The sequence below is a fragment of the Leptodactylus fuscus genome, chromosome 3 (genome assembly GCF_031893055.1).
Source record: "Leptodactylus fuscus isolate aLepFus1 chromosome 3, aLepFus1.hap2, whole genome shotgun sequence".
In the NCBI taxonomy this organism is placed as follows: Eukaryota; Metazoa; Chordata; class Amphibia; order Anura; family Leptodactylidae; genus Leptodactylus; species Leptodactylus fuscus.
In genome coordinates, this window is record NC_134267.1 from 120,007,042 (window position 1) to 120,026,683 (window position 19,642).

Consider the following 19,642-nt stretch of genomic DNA (forward strand, 5'->3'; position numbering starts at 1 on the left):
TCTATACAGTGTAAGCTCTCTGCCAATATAGTAGGCAATGTAGGATACAGTAGTGGGATTATTCATATGTGCTACACAATAGAGGTTTTCTGTAGACCACACGTGACTAGGATACTTGTGGTTTACTAGAAGAGGTGATTGTGAGAGTCCAGCTATACCTCTCTCTCCTTTCTTTGTGAATATTTGTCAATAATTATACAATATTAAACATTATAGAATATAAGTAAAACTAGTTATTTTATTTTGAAGCCAAAGTCAGAGTTGCTTGCTTTATTTATTTTTTTGCCACCATCCTAAATGGACCCTGACTTTGACCTCGCAGCCCTTGTAATCCATGACATGAGATTGTGAAGTGATGCAATGAATGGCAGTGTCTCAATGACGGCTAGAATTGTATGGTAATTCGCTTTGGCTCCAGTAAATAGATGAAGATTAGTATATTCTGCAGTTCCAGCATTGATTCTAATTTACGTTGGTAGTGTATTCCCATTGATCAGTGCATTGTACATTATAGAATAGATATTGATGTCTGGTTTGCTATATGTTGCTGCACTTTATGGTCTCCTGCCAGTAGTATATTCCTCTTGTCATCCATTATCTCTGGAGCAGTATTTTATTACAAAGCATGTTCTGACTACTTAATGCTTGCGCTGTGCAGCATCAAACAATAATCCCTTCCCTTCACTTATTACAGTCGTGTTCCATTTTTGGGCAACCTTTACCTCTTGTAAACATAAAGTTGATGCAATATTAACCCTTTATTTTCTTTTGTTGAACTGTGGATTATAGAACCATATGTTCTTTCTTACAGTCTGTAATATTTCTTATCACCTTTTACGTGGAAGAATTTTTGGTAACTTGCATCTCATGTTGCCATAGTTTTGGGACATTTGCGGCTCTATGATGCCTTTTTATTTGTAGTGTAAAAGCCTTGAGTAGGTGGCCTTTAGGGCTATATGGACAGATGTTAGATGAGCAGAGACCATACCAGCACAAAATGCTGACACGTGAACTCTGTCCTGGTGGTCACCTGGCATCGACTGCGAAACACCTTTTAGAATAGTCGCCATTCTTGGGAGTGGTGTAAAAATGGCTTGAGTTATGAGATTGCTTGTTTATTTTTGGATGTTATAATACTCTGAGAGTGATGTTGTGGTATTCCCTGTTAACCTATCCTTTGCTGTCTCTATTGGCAGCTGTAGCTTTTAGCGGCCTTTAGTATACCATGATGAACAGCATGTAAGCTCTAGCTGCTGGTTTGTTCTACAAAGAATGTTGTTTATTGATAATCGAGCTCATAAATCGAAACATTTATTTGTATTTACAAAAATGCTCATCTGCGGCCATTCCAGGGATGTTAGAACAGCGCCACCTGTTGTGCCTATGGCGACATGCTCAATCTTGTTTCACTCTTTACTCCACAGTATGTAGAAGTATCTCTGTCTCTCTGCCTCTGAAGCTGCAATGTCTTCTCTACTTTGCGGAGATGTGGAAAACACAATAGGATAGTGAGGCTGCATTACTGCATTTGCACTTGCTCAGCATCTCCTCAGACAAATCTAAAAGATGATGCAAGAATTATTCCTGGAATATCTGGTGGTATAAGCATTTTCCTAAATAGGCATATGTACTTGTTTATAGTGAAAGCCAGAGTATAAAGTTTTAAAGAATATTCTTTATGGGACCAGTACTGTTAACAGCAAGACATTTTAGATATATAATGTAATTAATTACAGCAGAATATCAGTTTCAAAAAGTCATTAATGTGGTCCATATTGTCTGATGCAGTGGTGTCATCTAGTAAGCTACTGGAGTACTTGGGTTTCGGCCACAGCATGCAACTGACTGATTCCATTAAAAGTCAGTGAGGGTTATTTATCACCTGCACCTTCTTTGGCCATATTCTATGCAGGTGCGCAATTTTGACCACCCGCAATAGTAGAATCTCCCATAAAATAGTGGGGAAAAAAGGGAAGCTTTAAAAAAATAAAATAAATAAAAGTTCTAAGTCACTCCTTTCCCTAGAATACATATAAAAGTAGAAAATTACTGTGAAACACATACACATTAGGTATCCCTGTGTCTGACAGTGCCCGGTCTACTGAATATAGGGTATCTGCAGTTCTCCTGTTCCAACACGAAGGAATTAATAGAAGCACTGCAGATGCCCTATATATTCAGCCAGGCTGAATTCCAAGTGTGGGGGGTGTGGGGGGGAAACCCAGGCCTCAAGCTCAGGGAAGGGGCAGACAGACAACCAAAACACCCCCTCCCCTTTCCCAGCACCCAGCAACTACTGCACCCAAAAACTCCGACCATTTTAATTTTTGAAATTTTCCAGTAGCCGCTGCATTCCCCCCCCCCCCCCCCCCCCCCTTCGGCTTATACGCGAGTCAATCAGTTTTCCCAATTTTTTTTGTGGTAAAATTAGGGGCCTCGGCTTATATTCTGGTCAGCTTATACTAGAGTATATACAGTAGGTTTGTGTTATCTTGTGCCTTTCAATGAATGATGTTGTGGTCTCTGAAATGAAGACTTTTCATAAGTATTGGTCTTGAATGGTGTCAGAAGGACTTGTGGACCCTTCCCACTACAAAAATGGGAGTCAAAACCGATATATGGCTAACTTCTTTAATAGCAAATTTTTAAAGTTGTCCAGAAGGCTAGAACCCTTTTTCTTCTTGGAAACTACCACCCACCCCGAAAGTAAGGGATGGCAGACTACCGGGTGTTTAACTATGGCAGCCACCCGGGAGTCGGGCGGCCGCCAAAGCCGTCTGGTGTCTGCTGGTGTCAGCAGACATCCAGCGCTAATGCCTCTGGTCGGTGCCCACACTGACCGTGGGCATTAACCCTTCTGGCGCCGGTGATCGCCGGCACCTGGAGCATGCTCCAGGGCCGACGTCACGTTGGCATGACAGCCGGGAGCCTTGTAAAGGCTCCCCGGCCTGTGTGCAGTGCTTTTCTTTTGCAGGCTGCTCTATGCAGCCTGCAAAAGAAATAACGATTTTTTTGTAATGCAATGCAATTGCAAAGGTCTGATCACTAATGCATTGCATTAGTGATAAGACCTTTGCAATTGCATTGCAAAAAATCGTCATTTCTTTTGAAGGCAGGTTGCCTGTCTGTAATGTATTACAGGGGGTTAATAAATGCAAAAAAAAAAAAAAAAAATATATATATATATATATATATATATATATATATATATATATATATATATATATATGTATAAAATTAATATAAGACACCGTCTTATTTTTGGGGAAACAGGGTAGTCCATATTCCACATGAAGCATAAAGCACCCCAGTATTTTGCTGTATTAAGTGGGTTATACAGTCCACTAACCTACTTACTCTGCATTATATTATGGTATGTTCTGACACCATTATGACTTTTTTTAATGCCACTAATGTATCAATTTTCGGAGTTAGGGTGGGTACAACTCCTGATGTAATAATACGACACACATATTTTGTCATGTGTTCTGTATATGTGGAAGGTGGCAATCACAATCAGTTCCTCTGGTGAAACCCCAGGCTAACAGTGAAGGTGGAGGACTCCTGGTTGGCACAGTACCCCGATTGTTACTCACTGAAGCCTGTCATAGACTAGTGTGTAGTTTTATCACGACACATGTAACATGCTAACAAGTAACAAGTAATTCTATATCTGTCAGTAAGAATATTACACTATAACTGTAAAGTATGTAATAAAAGTCTTGGGTAATTGTGAGACCAGTCAGAACATATGTGCCCTATTGTTTATGCCCCTGAATAAAGGCACAGGACACTGACTTTTGTGTGTTGGTGTGAGGCCTCTATACCACTGTGCTACATTGTCACCATGCCTGAAAGCAGTGTACAGAACCTTCCTAAGTGTTAAAATGTTATGTGGTACTTTGCTGTGACTGCAACTTATATTTTTCTAATCAATCCACTAGAACATAAGATATGTTTCAGATAATGGCAATTGATTCCTTTGTAAGAGACGTGTCAGATACTGCACTAGCACCCTCTGCGTAGCAGTGCCTTGAAAAGGGCAGCAATTGTAATTGATTATTATTAAATGCTACCTTGTGAGGACGGCATTGAATAGCCAGTAAATTAGCCGGCAACAGCCTTATTTTCCCTCAATCGGAACAGAAAGTGTTGTTCTCAACACAGGGACATTACCTCTGTGGGATTCACTTTCACCAAAAGCTATTTTTGTTAGTTATTCTGTGTCATCAGGAAGTTTCCCGAATTCCATTGTGTTTTTGTTTTGTAATGTTAAAGGTTTGTATTATATATGTGCGTGTAATAAATATAGCGTTAATTCTGGATCTGTAATGAGTAGGCAATAAGCCAAGTTCTCTGGGTTAAGGTACTGTAAATAAGTGCACTTGAATGTCGTCTTTGGTCAGGACTTATAGAAACAGCCAATCGTGGCTGTCCTGCGCCATTTCTATAAAGCCCCTAGAGATAAATAGGAGTCACAAAAACAGTAGTAAAGCAAGCCATGGTGCTTTTTAAAAATTTTTTGGAAGCATAGCTGTTGATAGCTTAGCCATGAAAGTCTGACGCTAGGTTCACACCTGCGTTCTGGTCTCCGTTCTGTGGTTTCCGTCTTCTGCATGCAAGAAGACGGAAACCACAGACTGGGTCTGGCCATGAGCGGCGGTGAGCGTTTTATGCTCTCTGCCGCGAAACCGTTTTTTTTAAAATCCGGACACAAAGTACTGAATGTCCGACTCTGTGTCCGGATTAAAAAACCCGGTTTCGCGGTGGAGAGCATAAAACACTCACAGCTGGACAGCTTTCTCACCCATTCAAATGAATGGGTGAGAAAGAATCCTGCAGGATTCCGTCTCCTGCTCTATTTTATGCAGGAAACGGAAACCTGCATAACGGAGTGCCGGGCGCAGATGTGAACAAGCCCTGATAAAACTCTTTAAATTTTTCCATTAATCTACAGAATTTTTTTAAAAAAATATATATTTTTTTTTACTTTTTTTGAGAGTGCATATAGCATTCTGGCTTTAAATTACCAAGTCCTGGCTGCATTGTCATATAACCATGAACCACGTGGTGGTGGTGTTTTGTTGTGGCTATCGCTTGACTTATCACCATACAATGATGAGATGCTATACAATGCAGAATTTAGACATTCATGGCATATCTTCTGTGTATATGTGACTACTTTTCCACCTGGCCAAGAAATTAGTATTTCAAACCAAGGATACTCTTCTATTAAAGGGAACTTTTTTTTTTTTTTTTTCCACTGTAAACTGGCCCCACTATTTGTAGCATCAAGTAAGAACTTTCTAAGGGTATGTTCACACAGAGTTTTTTGCAGGCTGAAAAAAATCTGCTTCAGGAATTAGGAAGCATTTTTTGACACTTTTATATATGATGCTTTTTTTGTCACGCTTTTCGTTGCGTTTTTTGCTGTTTTGTTTTTTTTCTCCAGCTCACTTTATGGACCTAGAAACTTCTCTTTAAAAAAAAAAAAACGCTAGCGATTTTTGCAAAAAACGTATCAAAAACTGTCATATTTTTTTCCCACCTTCCGTCGACTTCAGGGATTTTTTCAAGGTGGAATCCGCCTAAAGATAGATCATGTCACTTTTTTTTTCCTGCTAGCTGAAAAAATCTGCTAGAGAACAAAAACTGCTTCTGATTCCCATTGAAATAAATGGGAGACGGAGTCCATGTCAAGCTTCCTATCGTTGAAAAGTGCAGTTTAGAAGTCACAGGACTGGAGTTCAGCTTCATCTAGCCATGCAGTCATTGCACTAAATCACTCCCTGTAAACTAGCAGTTAGGTAGGGTTTCAGGCTTAAGTCTGACAGTGAGGGACATATGCAAATCTATTCTCCAGGATGTAATTAGGAGAACAGTGCACTCTGTACGCCACCCTATAGAGGACAGCATCCACATTATGATTAAAAAGACTTTATAACTGAGTCGTTCATGATGTTAAGGATGCTGCCCTCTATAGGGTGGTGTACAGAGTGCACTGTTCTCCTAATTACATCCTGGAGAATAGATTTGCATATTTTTTACCCAGAATCCCTAGCAGAGCAGGAATGACTTGTAAGTCTCCGTACTGCCTATGTAGGCAAACACTCTCCCTGATGTGTACGATTGTCCCCTGAGTGAGGGACATGTCAGTCTCACCATATAGGGTGGGATTTCATGTACTAACTGCATGACTAGGTGAAGCTTCTCCCTGCCCCTGGGACTAGTTAAGATACATTTGCATATGTTGATCAAAGATTTTTGACTCTTCAGCAACAGAAAGCTTAGCAATGGACACCATAGCAAAGCTCAATACTTGATGCTGCACATCCTGGTTTCAGTTTAGGGTGGGGAAAAAACACCAGAATGGTTCCTTGTCACCCCCGATTGGTATACCCGTATTTTACGGACTATAAGGCGCACTGGACTATAAGGCGCATTGCCCATGAGCGCCTTATAGTCCGTCTCGGTTCATATATAAGGCGCACCGGACTATAAGCCGCAGTCCGGTGCGCATTATATGTTATTGAAAGCGGCGGCAGGCAGACTTTGCCAGCGGCCGCTTAACCCCCCGCGTGCCAGCCGCTTCTATTGGAAGCGCTCGGCAGGCGAGGAGGGGCTCTATCAGCAAAATCATGCTGATAGAGCCCAACCGTAATGTTGTGAAACTTACCGAGCGGTGCAGGGTGGGCGGGCATTCAGGCCTCTTCTTCCTCCGATTTTCCGTCCTCCTCCTCCGCCGCTCGCTAATAATGGCCTGGGCGCATGCGCAGTAGTAGAAGCATTATGATATTGCGCATGCGCACAGGCCATTAGTTCGCGAGCGCCGGAGGAAGTGGTCAGGACATCGGAGGAAGAGGAGGCCTGAATACCCACCCGCCCGCCCTGCACCGCTCGGTAAGTTTCACGTTCTGTTTCAGCGTGACAGCAGGGCTGCCGGACACTTCCCATTCATTTCTATGGGAGCCGGCATGCGAGCGCTCCCCATAGAAATGAATGGACTGCTTTTTTCCATTCATTTCTATGGGGAGCGCTCGCATGCCGGCTCCCATAGAAATGAATGGGAAGTGTCTGTCCATTCATTTCTATGGGGAGCGCTCGCATGCCGGCTCCCATAGAAATGAATAGGAAGTGTCCGGCAGCCCTGCTGTAACGCCGGCGTGTACTGCTGTGATACACGCCGGCGTTCCGTAGTGTGAATGCACCCTTACGGTGCCTTTTATGTATGTATGGAAGCGGCACGCAGACTTTGCCGCCGCTTCCATCCATATATAAGGCGCACCGGACTATAAGCCGCACTTACGATTTCTGAGGAAATCGTAGGTTTTTATGTGCGCCTTATAGTCCGGAAAATACGGTATGTGATAACTTCTAAACTGGGCAATCCATTTAAACATAACAATAAAACCAGTCCTATGTTGTACCCCATATACCATCCTCTTTTACTTTTCTTCCGAACAGATTCCAGTAGGAGAAAAAGCCTAAATTTGTTTTGTGTAAGCAATCACTCAGGTTTCTAAAATATGTGATTTGGTAGATCGACTCTGAGCACTAATGTCCTTCAAGATTTATTGCCTAATTCTTTTCAACTATGCTTTTAATGTGACAATTTCGAGTCCTGCAGATGCTGTTGATCCACCAGCATCTGAATACGGTCATAGAGACGGCACAAAATGGAATGTTCACATAACATATAGCAAAGATTTACGAGTGGCAGCAATTATTCTTCTCTGTTTGCAGATGGGTATTTCTTCTCGGCCATTTAACACAATCACCCTTTGCTAAATAAGTGGTTTGCTCCACATAACAGATACATTGAATAGGCAGAAATTGACTTTGCAGAGAGAAATTGGAAAATTGCGATCATATGAAATAAGCATTTGTGATCAGGATTTTGCTTCAGTGATCACATTGAAGACTTCAGCTGTGATCTGTGCTAAATTGTAGACAAACTGTAATAGTTAAGACAGATTTGCTGGCATTTGCTTGTATCTATTTCTGAAGGCGGTAGCAACAGATAATAACAAAAAACTTGGCATAGAAAATTATAGGATGCTGTGGAAATGCTCAATGGATGGTTTAATTATAGGCATTAAGTGGAGATTCTGAACTTGTTAATCATTATCAAAGGAAAAGGATTTGAAGTCAATTGAATATAATGAGGACACAGCAGTCTCTCTGACTCTGCCCCTTCTTTCTCTTATTCTGGAGCTGACAGGTGACTGTATCTTCTGCCCTTAGCCTTTGCGTGTATTACATGTTATTGTCTAGGATTCTTCTCAATCATGAGGATCAGGGCAACGTCTTCAGCTTGTAAATAGATACACCATGTACTAGGAATAGGAGGGAAGTGTAACAGATCATAGTTTAACTTCATGACAACAACAAATAATTATATTGCCTGGGTGCCCCTTTGTACCTTGAATTGTGGCTTGTACAATTCTATAAGGTCTGATTGATGGTGCTCCTAAAAAAGGTTTTGCTGATTCTTTCTTGGCTTATTATGTTCACATATTCACTGTTCCTTACTTCCTATTAGTGGGAATCTGTAAGGGATTTCCCCACAAAAGACATTTTATTGAATATTTACAGCATAAGCTTTAAATGTCTAGTAGATCTGCATCTACAGTATCTCTAAAATGATCCCCCAACTTCAACTATTGCCTATGTCAGTGTGTAATAGAAATTATTGACTTTCACAACTTACTGCAATTAAGTTGTATTATAGTATACTAGCTTTTACCCGCGACTTCGTCTGCGGTGATTTGAGAATTGGGCGGACACAGACGTGTGAAACTGTAAAAGTGCTTTAAAAAGTTTGGTGGGCTAGCAAATGTGATGTGATGTGTTGTATTGTGTATGTAGTGATACAGACAATGTGATGTGTTGTATTGTGTATGTCATGATACAGACAATGTGATGTGTTGTATTGTGTATGTCTTGGTACAGACAATGTGATGTGTTGTATTGTGTATGTCATGGTACAGACAATGTGTTGTATTGTGTATGTAGTGATACAGACAATGTGATGTGTTGTATTGTGTATGTAGTGATACAGACAATGTGATGTGTTGTATTGTGTATGTCGTGATACAGACAATGTGATGTGTTGTATTGTGTATGTCGTGATACAGACAATGTGATGTGTTGTATTGTGTATGTAGTGATACAGACAATGTGATCTGTTATATAGTGGAAAGCTATATGTAAATGTGAGTGAGTAGAGTGAGGGCTACTCCTGAGGCGACAGTAAGGAGTGTGCAGGCAGGTTGAGGCAGGAAATGCCAGGCAGTGTGTGTGAGTCTATAGCTGGGGCTAGGAGTCCTGTTTTTGTGAGTCTCCTGCTAGGAAGCCATGTTGTTTAGTGGCACCAAAAGTAGCCTGTGACTCAATCCTAAGGGAAAACTATGTTTGTGGAAAATTGCACGCAAATCCGTCCAGGCGTTTTAGCGTGATTGAGGAACAAGCATCCAAACTCACAAACATCCAAAACATCCAAACACACAAACTTTCACACTTATAATATTAGTAGGATTGTACGGAAGGTTAGAACCTCTAGAGTTCAAGCTCCCTGAGGGGTCTTAAAAAAAACCCAAAAAATTCCCCCCCCCTATTTGCCTAGATTACACATAAAAATAAACACAAGTTAACATATCAAATTAAACCTTTTTCAGAAACGGTCAGTTAAGTGCAGTTAATAAGTGCAACCAAACACCTTTAGCAGCGTTTTGAGTGATTTCTGGGTTTCTCTGGGAGCTCCTGGCATCTTCTGCATTTGTTTATATGGGTGTCTTCCTGTTCTATTTTCCTACAACTACCCTGATGCATTGCACTTCACTCAGGGCTGACTCCCCCCTCTGGCTCTCTTTCTCACTTAAACCCCCCTTCCCCATTTCCCTAGCTAGCCCTCCCACTACTACCCCTTCCTCACTAACTTATCTCCCCCCCCCCCCCCCATCATACTTACCGGTCTTCAGCGGTTAGGACTTTTTGAGCACAGAACTTCACTTGTTCTGAGTGTCCGGCACCTCCTCTTTTTGATGTCTGCTTGTGGCCCATGCCTGCGCAATAGAGCCAGAATTCTGGCATGTACTGTAGCTGGCACTCCGGTTCTATTGTGCAGGTGTGCAAGGCTGGCACTTTCTCTTGACGTTTGCCAGGTGAAGTCCAATGTCCAAATGGTCCTGCCCCAAAGAGAGGTTAGTGTAATCGGTGGAGGGGTGAGTTAGTTAGGAAGAGATAGTAGTGGGTGGGGGTGACAGGGAGGGGGAGGGAGACAGCTCTGAGTGAAATGCAATGCATCAGGGTAGTTTTAAGAAAATGGAACAGGGAGATACCCATGTAAACAAATGCAGAGGATGGTAAGAGCTCCAAGAGAAACCCAGAAATCACTGAAAACGCTGGTACACTGTAATTGGTTGAACCTATTAATAGCCAAAAGTGCCATACAAAAAGAAAAGTTTGTAGGAAAATTGTGCAATTGTGTTTTTTTTTTTTTTTGTGTTCCAATTCTACTCTATTCTGATCCCCCCCCCCCCCCACAAACACACACACACACTTTCCCAGTACATCTGGGGAACAGAAAAAACATTGGCTATAAGGATTTTTTTTGTTATCTTGCTTTACAAAAATTGCTATAAAAAGTGATCTGCGTGGGAAAAGAAATGAAAAGGTAACAAGCTTTGTCAGAGTTGATGGGACTTTTTTTTTCATCCACCAAGAAAGAGTTTATAAAGTTTATTCAATAAGTTATAGGCACCCAAAAACGGTGTCATTACAAAATGCATCTCATACCGCAAACAACAACATCCTCCTATGGCTACATCACCAGAGAAGAATCCTATACCTTGTACAATGTGAAGATAAAAAAAAAACCAAATCGCCAAATCATAAGAACACAACTGGCTGTGGCAAGTAGGGAATGTATAAGCTGTGTGAGCGTATATCGGGGTACACCACAGATTTAGAGCTTACATGTGAAAAGACACCAGAAGTGACCTCTTTTCCTTCCAGTCATTGGAGTTACTGGGGAAATAGTTGGGAATTTGGTGTACCCAATGTATTCCAGACTGGTTTACATATTCACTTTTCACCATCTGCTGTGCATTCACATCTGGGATACCAATGCTCAGTGCACCCCTTGATAAATTGTTTGAGGGGTGCAGTTTTCAAAATGGGTCATTCCCCAGGGGATTCCACTTTACTGGTTCCTTTGAGGCTCTGCATTTCCCACCTATTCTATAAAAAATATACTTTTTCTTAGTACCATTGTGTTTCTCATTTTCTATGTGTTTTGCCTTATTGCTCCCTAACCTCGTGTTTTAATGCTCTTTTATATCATATTTTATGTTTCTGCAAGGTATATGATGCTGATTGATGGTAAAAATGAAGTGTATATGATTGACCGCGACAACTCAGTGTTTCATGTTTCTAAACTTGAATTTCCATTCCGGAAAGATCTCAGAGTCCACTTGACCAACACACTTCTGGATGGGGTAAGACATTAAATAAAGGAAACCTTGCCTGTACATTTTTTTTTTTTTTACGTTGTATTTTCTTGTTTGTGATAATGGCTTAAAGGGCTGCTCAATTCAAAAGTTATGACCTGTGTGCCTATAGATGAGATTTAAATAAATCTCTTCCACTTGCAGCTAAAAACCAACATTTCTATTATTGCTGCACTTTTTACCCCAGTTTTCAACTTTTGCAATGCAGAGGGGACAGCATAGAAATCTGAAGATGAGCACAAGAAAAAACATCCAATTTCTGTTGCAGAGAGAGAAATTTCACTGTTTGTGGCCATACCCTTATTCTCTACTAGCATCTGCCCGCGACTTCATCTGCGTATTGTTGGTTGGTGATCCGCTTATATTTAGCTAATTGCTGTTGTCGATGATCCGCCTGCTCCCGTTTCTCGGCTCTGCTACATCGCTGCATAGGCGCAGCAAATCCAGCTATATGTACATCTCTGCATATGGAGAGCCTACTCAGCACTGCTACAGTGCTGCCTAAGCACTGCTACATCTGGCCCTTTGGATTACAGGGGTGTTCTTATATCTGTGTATGAGCACCTTCTCTGTTACAAACGGCTGAACAGATGTTGCTGAAATTTGCCACAGTTCGATCCACCTGCTCCCACATCTCGGCTCTGCTACATCACTGCATATGCGCAGCATACCCAGCTGTATGTACATCTTTGCATATGGAAAGCCTACTCAGCTGTGCTCCAGCGCTGTCTAAGCTCTACTACATCCAGCAATGTGGATTACAGGGGTCTGATTATGTGACTGTCTGAGCAGCTTATGTGTTTGAAATGGCTGAAGGGATGTTGCTGAAATGTGCCACAGTTCTTCCCCCTCCCCCATCAGAGGCTGAACAGCACATTCCCACTCACACAAAGTCTACACCCGATATAGTACCTATATCGGTATATAGTATGCAACCCCCCCCCCCCCCCCCAAAAAAAAAAAAAACCATAAAAAAAAAAACAGATTAAATAAAAGGACACAAACAGATGGCCATCTGTTTCCATTGACATCAATGTTTTAAAAAATAAATCTATTCCTGCCTATTTTTTTTGGACATAATAAATTTGCCCCAGTGTGTATATAGTATAATATATACATATAATAAAGAGGACCTTTCACCACTTGGGGCACAGGCAGTGTTATATACCGCTAGAAAGCCGACAGTGCACTGAATTCAGCGCACTGTCGGCTTTCATGTTCTTTGCCCCCGGTGAAGAGCTATCAGTGCCGGTACTATAGCTCTTAACTGTCAGAGGAAGGGCGTTCCTGGCTGACTGTCAGAAACGCCCTTCCTCACAGCAGTGCGTAAAGTGCTGTACTGTGATAGTGGGGAGGAACGCCTCCCTCCCCTCCCCTCCTGATAGTGCTCATCCATAGACGAGTACTCAGAGGGCGTTCCTCACTGCTCTCACAGTACAGCGCTATAGGCGGTACTGTGAGGAAGGGCGTTCCTGACTGACTGTCAGAAACACCTTTCTGATGGTGAAGAGCTACGGTTCCGGCACTGATAGCTCTTCACCTGGGGCACAGAACATGAAAGCTGATAGTGCGCTTAATTCAGCGCACTGTCGGCTTTCTAGCGGTAAATAAAACCGCATGTGCCCCAAGGGGTGAAAGGTCCTCTTTAAGGATAGCATTGAATGAGACTCCTAGAATATGCAGTGCTGTCCTCTTAGTACATTTCACACTCTGATCTTGTTTCTCTTTAATGTACATAAGTATGATACATAACTTTGTACATAATAGACCTTACTGAGCAGATTATGTAATATCTTGTATACAGGCTGGCTGCATCTATTATATACAAATGTACATAGCAGACATATGAGCATGGCATGCAATGTAATATAGACAGTAGGTCAGTTATATACCGGAGTACATAGTGGTGAGGATATATGAGTAATGTGTGTAATGTGCAGTGCACTGCAGGCCAGAGTTGGTGGTTATTTCCTGTAATGTGGGCATGTCTTGTATCACACATATACCGGTAGGTACAATAGGCCAGCTCGAGTGCTGTTGCTCGTGTCTCTTTAGAGCCTATGCTTCTCAGCACTTATGTTCCCAATATGGGAGGAGCATTGCCACGATCATGTTCCATTGGCTCACATTGCCTTTGACTGTTGGACAAGTCACTCTACACTATTCAGCCAGAATTGGTGATAATTTCTGGTGGGATTAACCTGATGGGATTAACACTCCCTCTGCATTGTGAAGATAAGCGTTGAGGAGCCTGTTCATTGTACCCTCTGTGAGAGAGTGAAGCGTGTGGTCTGGGAAGACAGGTACGTCCCAGCCAGGCAGCTAAAGGGTGTATGGTAAAGATTAACACCAGGGAGGTCAGCTAACTAATCAGACCCTAATAACAGTCAGAGTGTGAAGACTAGCAGGGTGGCACCACACTGACAGACCGGACCTCCAAAGCAGGTACTGTGCCACCCGTGGTTATTGCCAAGGTAGGAGACTGGTAGCCAGTCTCCTGTATAGTCAGGGAAAAGTTTCCTTACATTTAAGTTCGTTTTCTCAGCCGAGAAGGAGTTTGTTTTGTTTATCCTGTGGCTTTGCAAAGCAGTGTATGCGTTACATGTGAATAAAGCCTGAACTTGTGTGCAATCCAGTGTCTGTGTCCCTGTTTCCTGCATTGCTACAAGCATCTACCTGAGCAATTCCCCACACCTCATAGGAAATCACTACTGGCCCTGACCTGCAGCGGCCTCACAGTGTACGACAGACTGTACTAACCACCTGAAGTAACCAATGTGTTAAAAATCATGTTGGTCAATTGGGTTGACGTTCAGATTTGGTTATTATGCAATTAATTGATCAGTCCTACCTTAGATGGGAATACCTGACTGCAGCTTCAAAATAAAATGAACATTTTCAATTATTTTATAATTATCAATATTGTATAATTAGAAACAAGCTACTTGCACATTTGCTTCATAGGAATGCAGTCAATTACTTGTGGAAAAATCGAGGACTTTGAGTCAGTGGTTTGGCCCACTAACTCCAGTTGCATAATATAAGTGACCTATATTGGTCCCTTGACACTTGAAACTTACTAGATATTTGTAGTAGGACGTGATATACAGTATGAGTTACTATACATTTGTTCTCGAGATTTTGTAAAGCTTTTAATGTATGGGCCCCTAAAGTTAACCGTAAGCCTAATAAAAAGCACTTTGCCGTTTCCCATTTTCCTATCACAAGTCCTCCTTTTATGAATTATTTGTGATTTTCTTCATGCCATCTTACTGTTTCCTTGAGTCATCACTTATGAAAGGCAGTTTTCCTTCTATTGAATATTTTAAAGGCTTCCTTTCACATTAGTTTGCAGTGTCTATCATTTTCAGCAGTTAAAATTAAAACGACTGAAGTACTGAGTTGTTCACCCATCTTTTTCTCTGTTTTCCCAATGTAAAACTCCTGCGAGCACTGTACTATATCAGCCTCTGAAAAACTGGACATTCTCACAAGTTCATCCATTGAGAATATAACACTCAGTGGATGTTAATGCAGCAATATAAAAAGAGGGATTGATTCCTTTTCTTTGACTTGACGCTGCGTGATTCTTTCATTTTCTCTTGTGATGGGGCCTTGGCAAAAGAATTATTACCTCTATTTCGGTTAAACAGCGAGTAATCGTTTTTCCTTTGTAAGATTACGCTTAAGATCAGATGTGACTTTTTTGGACATGTCACAATTTATACTAGGAGACTAATTGCATAGCTGCATGTTATGCCATCTAAGTGTATTGGTAGGCTACTGAAAGTATTGCTATAGTACAGTCAGACACTAAAAAGTAATAGGTTTGTGTCATTTGCTTACTATAACTTTGATTCCCTCGTATGTGGGGCTTTAGGGTGTTCCTCCCATTTCAAAAATCTCAGTTGATCTTGGTAAATATTTCTTATTACCTCAAACCTTCCGAAATGAGTGTAACAGGAGGGTAGTATATCCCATCTTTTCCATCCAAAGCATATGTGAAAATAATTCTCTATTTTTGACCTATACCCGAAAGTCCTTCATGGTTCCTGCATCTGAAAGAAACGCCATTGCTTGTGGCTGACCTGTGCTCTATGTACTTTTATGAGGCTAAGTCGACAGCCGATCTACTTACTTCTGCTTATTTCAGAAGCCCCATAGAATTGAATGGTGCTCTAGTCTTGGAACGTGCAGTTCATTTGCATGCATGGGGGTTTTCAGGCTCTGGTTCTTCTGATGGCCGGGTGTCCCAGTGGTGAGATTGGTAGTGCCATAGAAATTAAAAGCCATGTTCGAGCATGCACACCACTACTGTTTTCAAATCGGTCAATTGCTTGTGGACCTGGAACTGGATCGCCAGGTATCAGACACTTGCACCCTGTTCTGTGGATTGGGAATAAGAGTCATATGTAAGACAATCCTTTTAAAGTAGTACTCCAGTAAAAAAAAAACAAAAAAAACAATTTGCTCATCTGTTTGAAAATGAACCTGTTGAATGTAATGTTTGTGAATAATTTACTGACTGCTTTTTTGTGATGGTATGTTCTCTCCAGAGCATTGACCTCTTTTCCTCTGTTGCACACAAATGTTTCTTCTATGAACAGGAAGGTCAGACTCACAATCCGAGGGCATAGCTATTGTGGTTAGATAGATAGCAGTCACTACCGGGCCTTGAAGGCTATGGGGGTAAATGGTCTCTTCAGAGCATAAATGAAACCAGCATTATCGGTAGCACATGGTGGGGCCCTGATGCAGATTTTGTATCAGAGCCCAGGAGCTTCTAGTTATATCGTGCTCACAATGCATGTCTAAGGGAGTCAGATCAATGCTCTGAAAGATTTGCATTGCAAATTTGACCTCTTGTTGGTACAGGGTACACTGGTTAGATCATATAACCTATATACAAGTAATGTGAAAATATGGCAGATTTATCACAGAGACAGATGCTGGATGATAGGTCGTGTGCATATTTGGACTAAGTTTATGTCATCATTTAGTTTATGCCTACTTTTAGCGAGAACTTGACACAGAATTTTTGGTGTAATTGGGACACATATTGTTATATCGTAAGTCATGGCCCCTTTCCAGGTAAGCTTCAATTTCTTGTTTAGCTAGTCATAGAAATAGTCTAATGCACTGTTTTTAGCCAGAATTCAGGTGCCGCCACTGTAGTAAATCCCTCCCCCTTCCCCCACTGCGCCACAGAAAAAATGTTGGTGGAGAGAGTTTTGACTCAAATCTCACCACAGTCAATCTAATATGTTCGAGCCTCACTGAAATGCTATAACCAATAAAATGCCACTGTTCTGTATCCACAATATCCTTGACAGTAGCAACCAAATATCCCTGTATAGCACTTGCAATACCCATAGCAGCACTAAATACCTCTCTAGCAGTGCTCAATACCAGAGTCCTGCAGAAAATAGGGCAAAAGACCACAGTGAATTACAAAATACTGCAAAAAATGGACCAAACGCCACATTGCAGACCAGCATCTAACCCCAGCAGTGCCGATGCAGCATCACAGCTAATTCTGCACTCCAGCCCATCTCTCTCCTAATGGCCGGCACAGTCTCCTGTTTTTCATCTCTAACCCATTGGTAGCAGTATTCTCCCCAAATAATATCATTGCGCAATTTTAGACCTCGAACTATCAGGGCATCACCACAACAGATAAAGGAGATAAGAGAAGAGTCCCCTAGCTTCAGCACAGGAACTGCTCCTGGTTGAATTTCCTTTGAACCCTTGGTGAAGATGTCATCCCAGGCCCTTCAGTTTTTGTAGCCCCTAGAAGAAGCTGGCTCTCAGTTTGCAAACTTGCGCTGGCTGGTACTGACAGTATAGCTTAGGGATATAGAAATAGACAGAATTATACAACAACCATTATACATGTTGTCAAAGCTGACACAGAACTAATCAGACTGCCCTTACATCTACTTCATAAACTACCTCAGGAGCTAGCTATCTGCAGGCTATATACAACAGCTGAGAGCCTACTTCCTAGCTGCCTGTCAATATGGCAGTGTAAAAAAACAAAAAAAACTTGATAGTCTTCAGTAGTTGATACCTTTTTAATGGCTAACTCATAATGATGACAAATTACTGACGTTTCGGAACCTCTTGGGTCCTTTATCAAAGTAAATTTAAAACATTTCTGAAGGATGCATATTTGTATACAGAAGGGCACATAGGGTTAGAATTCCAGGAGGAAGGGGGGGGGGTTTGTTAGTAATTGGTAGAGACCATGTAAACACTTACAGGTCCTTATCAGTTCACACATTTCTGTAAAGAGACATGAAACTGTGTGACAAATTCAATCCACACTCCAGTGTCTGAAGCAGGGTCATGAATTTACACTCATGAATGCGTCGTTCTCTCTTTGATCTGAAATTCCCTCTCAAAACCAAAATTTTCATATGATCGGTGATATAATGATCCTCATTGCAGAAATGTTTTGATACGGGAAGGTCCATCCTTCGGTCTTTAAAGAGGACCTTTCACCATTTTGCCCATAGGCAGTTCTATATACTGCCGGAAAGCTGACAGTGCGCTGAGTTCAGCACACTGTCGGCTTTTCCGATCTGTGCCCGGTGTGAAGAGCTTACGGTCCGGTACCGTAGCTCTTCTATGGTCAGAAGGGCGTTTCTGACAGTTAGCCAGAGACGTCCTTCTTCACAGCACAGCCAGGGAGGGAGGGGGGAGTTCCTCCCGGCTCTCACAGCACAGCGCGATTGGCTGTGCTGTGAAGAAGGACGTCTCTGGCTAACTGTCAGAAACGCCCTTCTGACCATAGAAGAGCTACGGTACCGGACCGTAAGCTCTTCACACCGGGCCCAGATCGGGAAAGCCGATAGTGCGCTGAACTCAGCGCACTGTCAGCTTTCCGGCAGTATATAGAACTGCCTGTGGGCAAAATGGTGAAAGGTCCTCTTTAATTGTATGGCGATGTGAGTTCATCCGCATTCTAAGTTGCTGTCCGGTCTCTCCAACATAAAGATTATCAGTGGAACATTTGGTGCATATTATTAAATACACTACATTGGATGTGCTGCAGGTGAACATACCTGGAATTTTATATTCCTTGTTCGAGTTCGGTATCTTTATCCTGTCAGTCGTTAGTATGTGCGGGCAGGTTTTGCAACGTTGCTGACCGCATGGAAATGCGGATTAAGATACAATACCAAAAAGGAAAACAATCGGGTGCCCCTGGTTGTCACATATAACCCACACCTGGAGACACTAAGAGGTATCACACGCAAACTACATCCACTACTGCAAAAAGACAACTGTCTAACATCCATATTTCCAGATCCCCCTCTCCTGTGCTACAGACAGCCACCAAACCTCAGGAATATGGTGGTCACTGTCACCCCCAACTAACACAGGATCATTTCCATGCGGTCAGCAACGGATCGGCTTTTAAACCGGACACAGAGTACTGCATGTCCGACTCTGTGTCCGTTTGAAAAAAAACAACAAAAAAACCTGTTTCGCCGCGGAGAGCATAAAACGCTCACCAGCGCTCACGGCCGGACACTTTTCAAACCCATTCAAATTAATGACCAGCCGCAATAGTAATGTATAGAGTCAGGCTGAATGAAAGGAAAAAATCCCAGTCCTCAAGCTCAGGGAAGGGGCATACAGACAACCAAAACACCCCCTCCCCTTCCCCAGCACCCAGCATCTACTGCACCCCAAAACTCCGACCTTTTTAATTTTTGACATTTTCCAGCAGCTGCTGCATTTCCCCCCCTAGGCTTATACTCGAGTCAATAAGTTTTCCCAGTTTTTGGTGGTAAAATTAGGGGCTTCGGTTTATATTCAGGTCGTCTTATACTCTAGTATATACGGTATGCCTTTTCAAGACACAAGTGCAGTCGCTGTACATCACAACCATCAAGCTTCTGACATTCTGACATTTGTCAGCTGTTCATTAGAGCCATTTAAAGCCTACATTGCTATTGCACCTTGGTCTTAGTGTGAACCTGTTGTATATGTATGCCTGTGTTTAGATATAACTATCTCTGTGTCATTTCAAGGATATAAGTACTGTATGTATATGCCTGTGGGCCAATGGGTTCTTAGACTAAAGAAAAATCTCAAAAATTGGAAGCAACACTAATGTACAT

The 19,642-nt window shown here is 42.0% G+C and overlaps 1 protein-coding gene across 1 annotated transcript in view; it reads left to right on the forward strand.

The window, feature by feature from the left end:
- Positions 1-19,642, forward strand: part of RNGTT (RNA guanylyltransferase and 5'-phosphatase) — a 298,212-nt gene that overhangs the window by 69,260 nt on the left and 209,310 nt on the right. Inside the window, exon 9 of the mRNA XM_075268207.1 lies at positions 11,363-11,498. Within this exon, the coding sequence (XP_075124308.1) occupies positions 11,363-11,498 (136 nt within the window). The remainder of the gene's footprint in view (positions 1-11,362; positions 11,499-19,642) is intronic.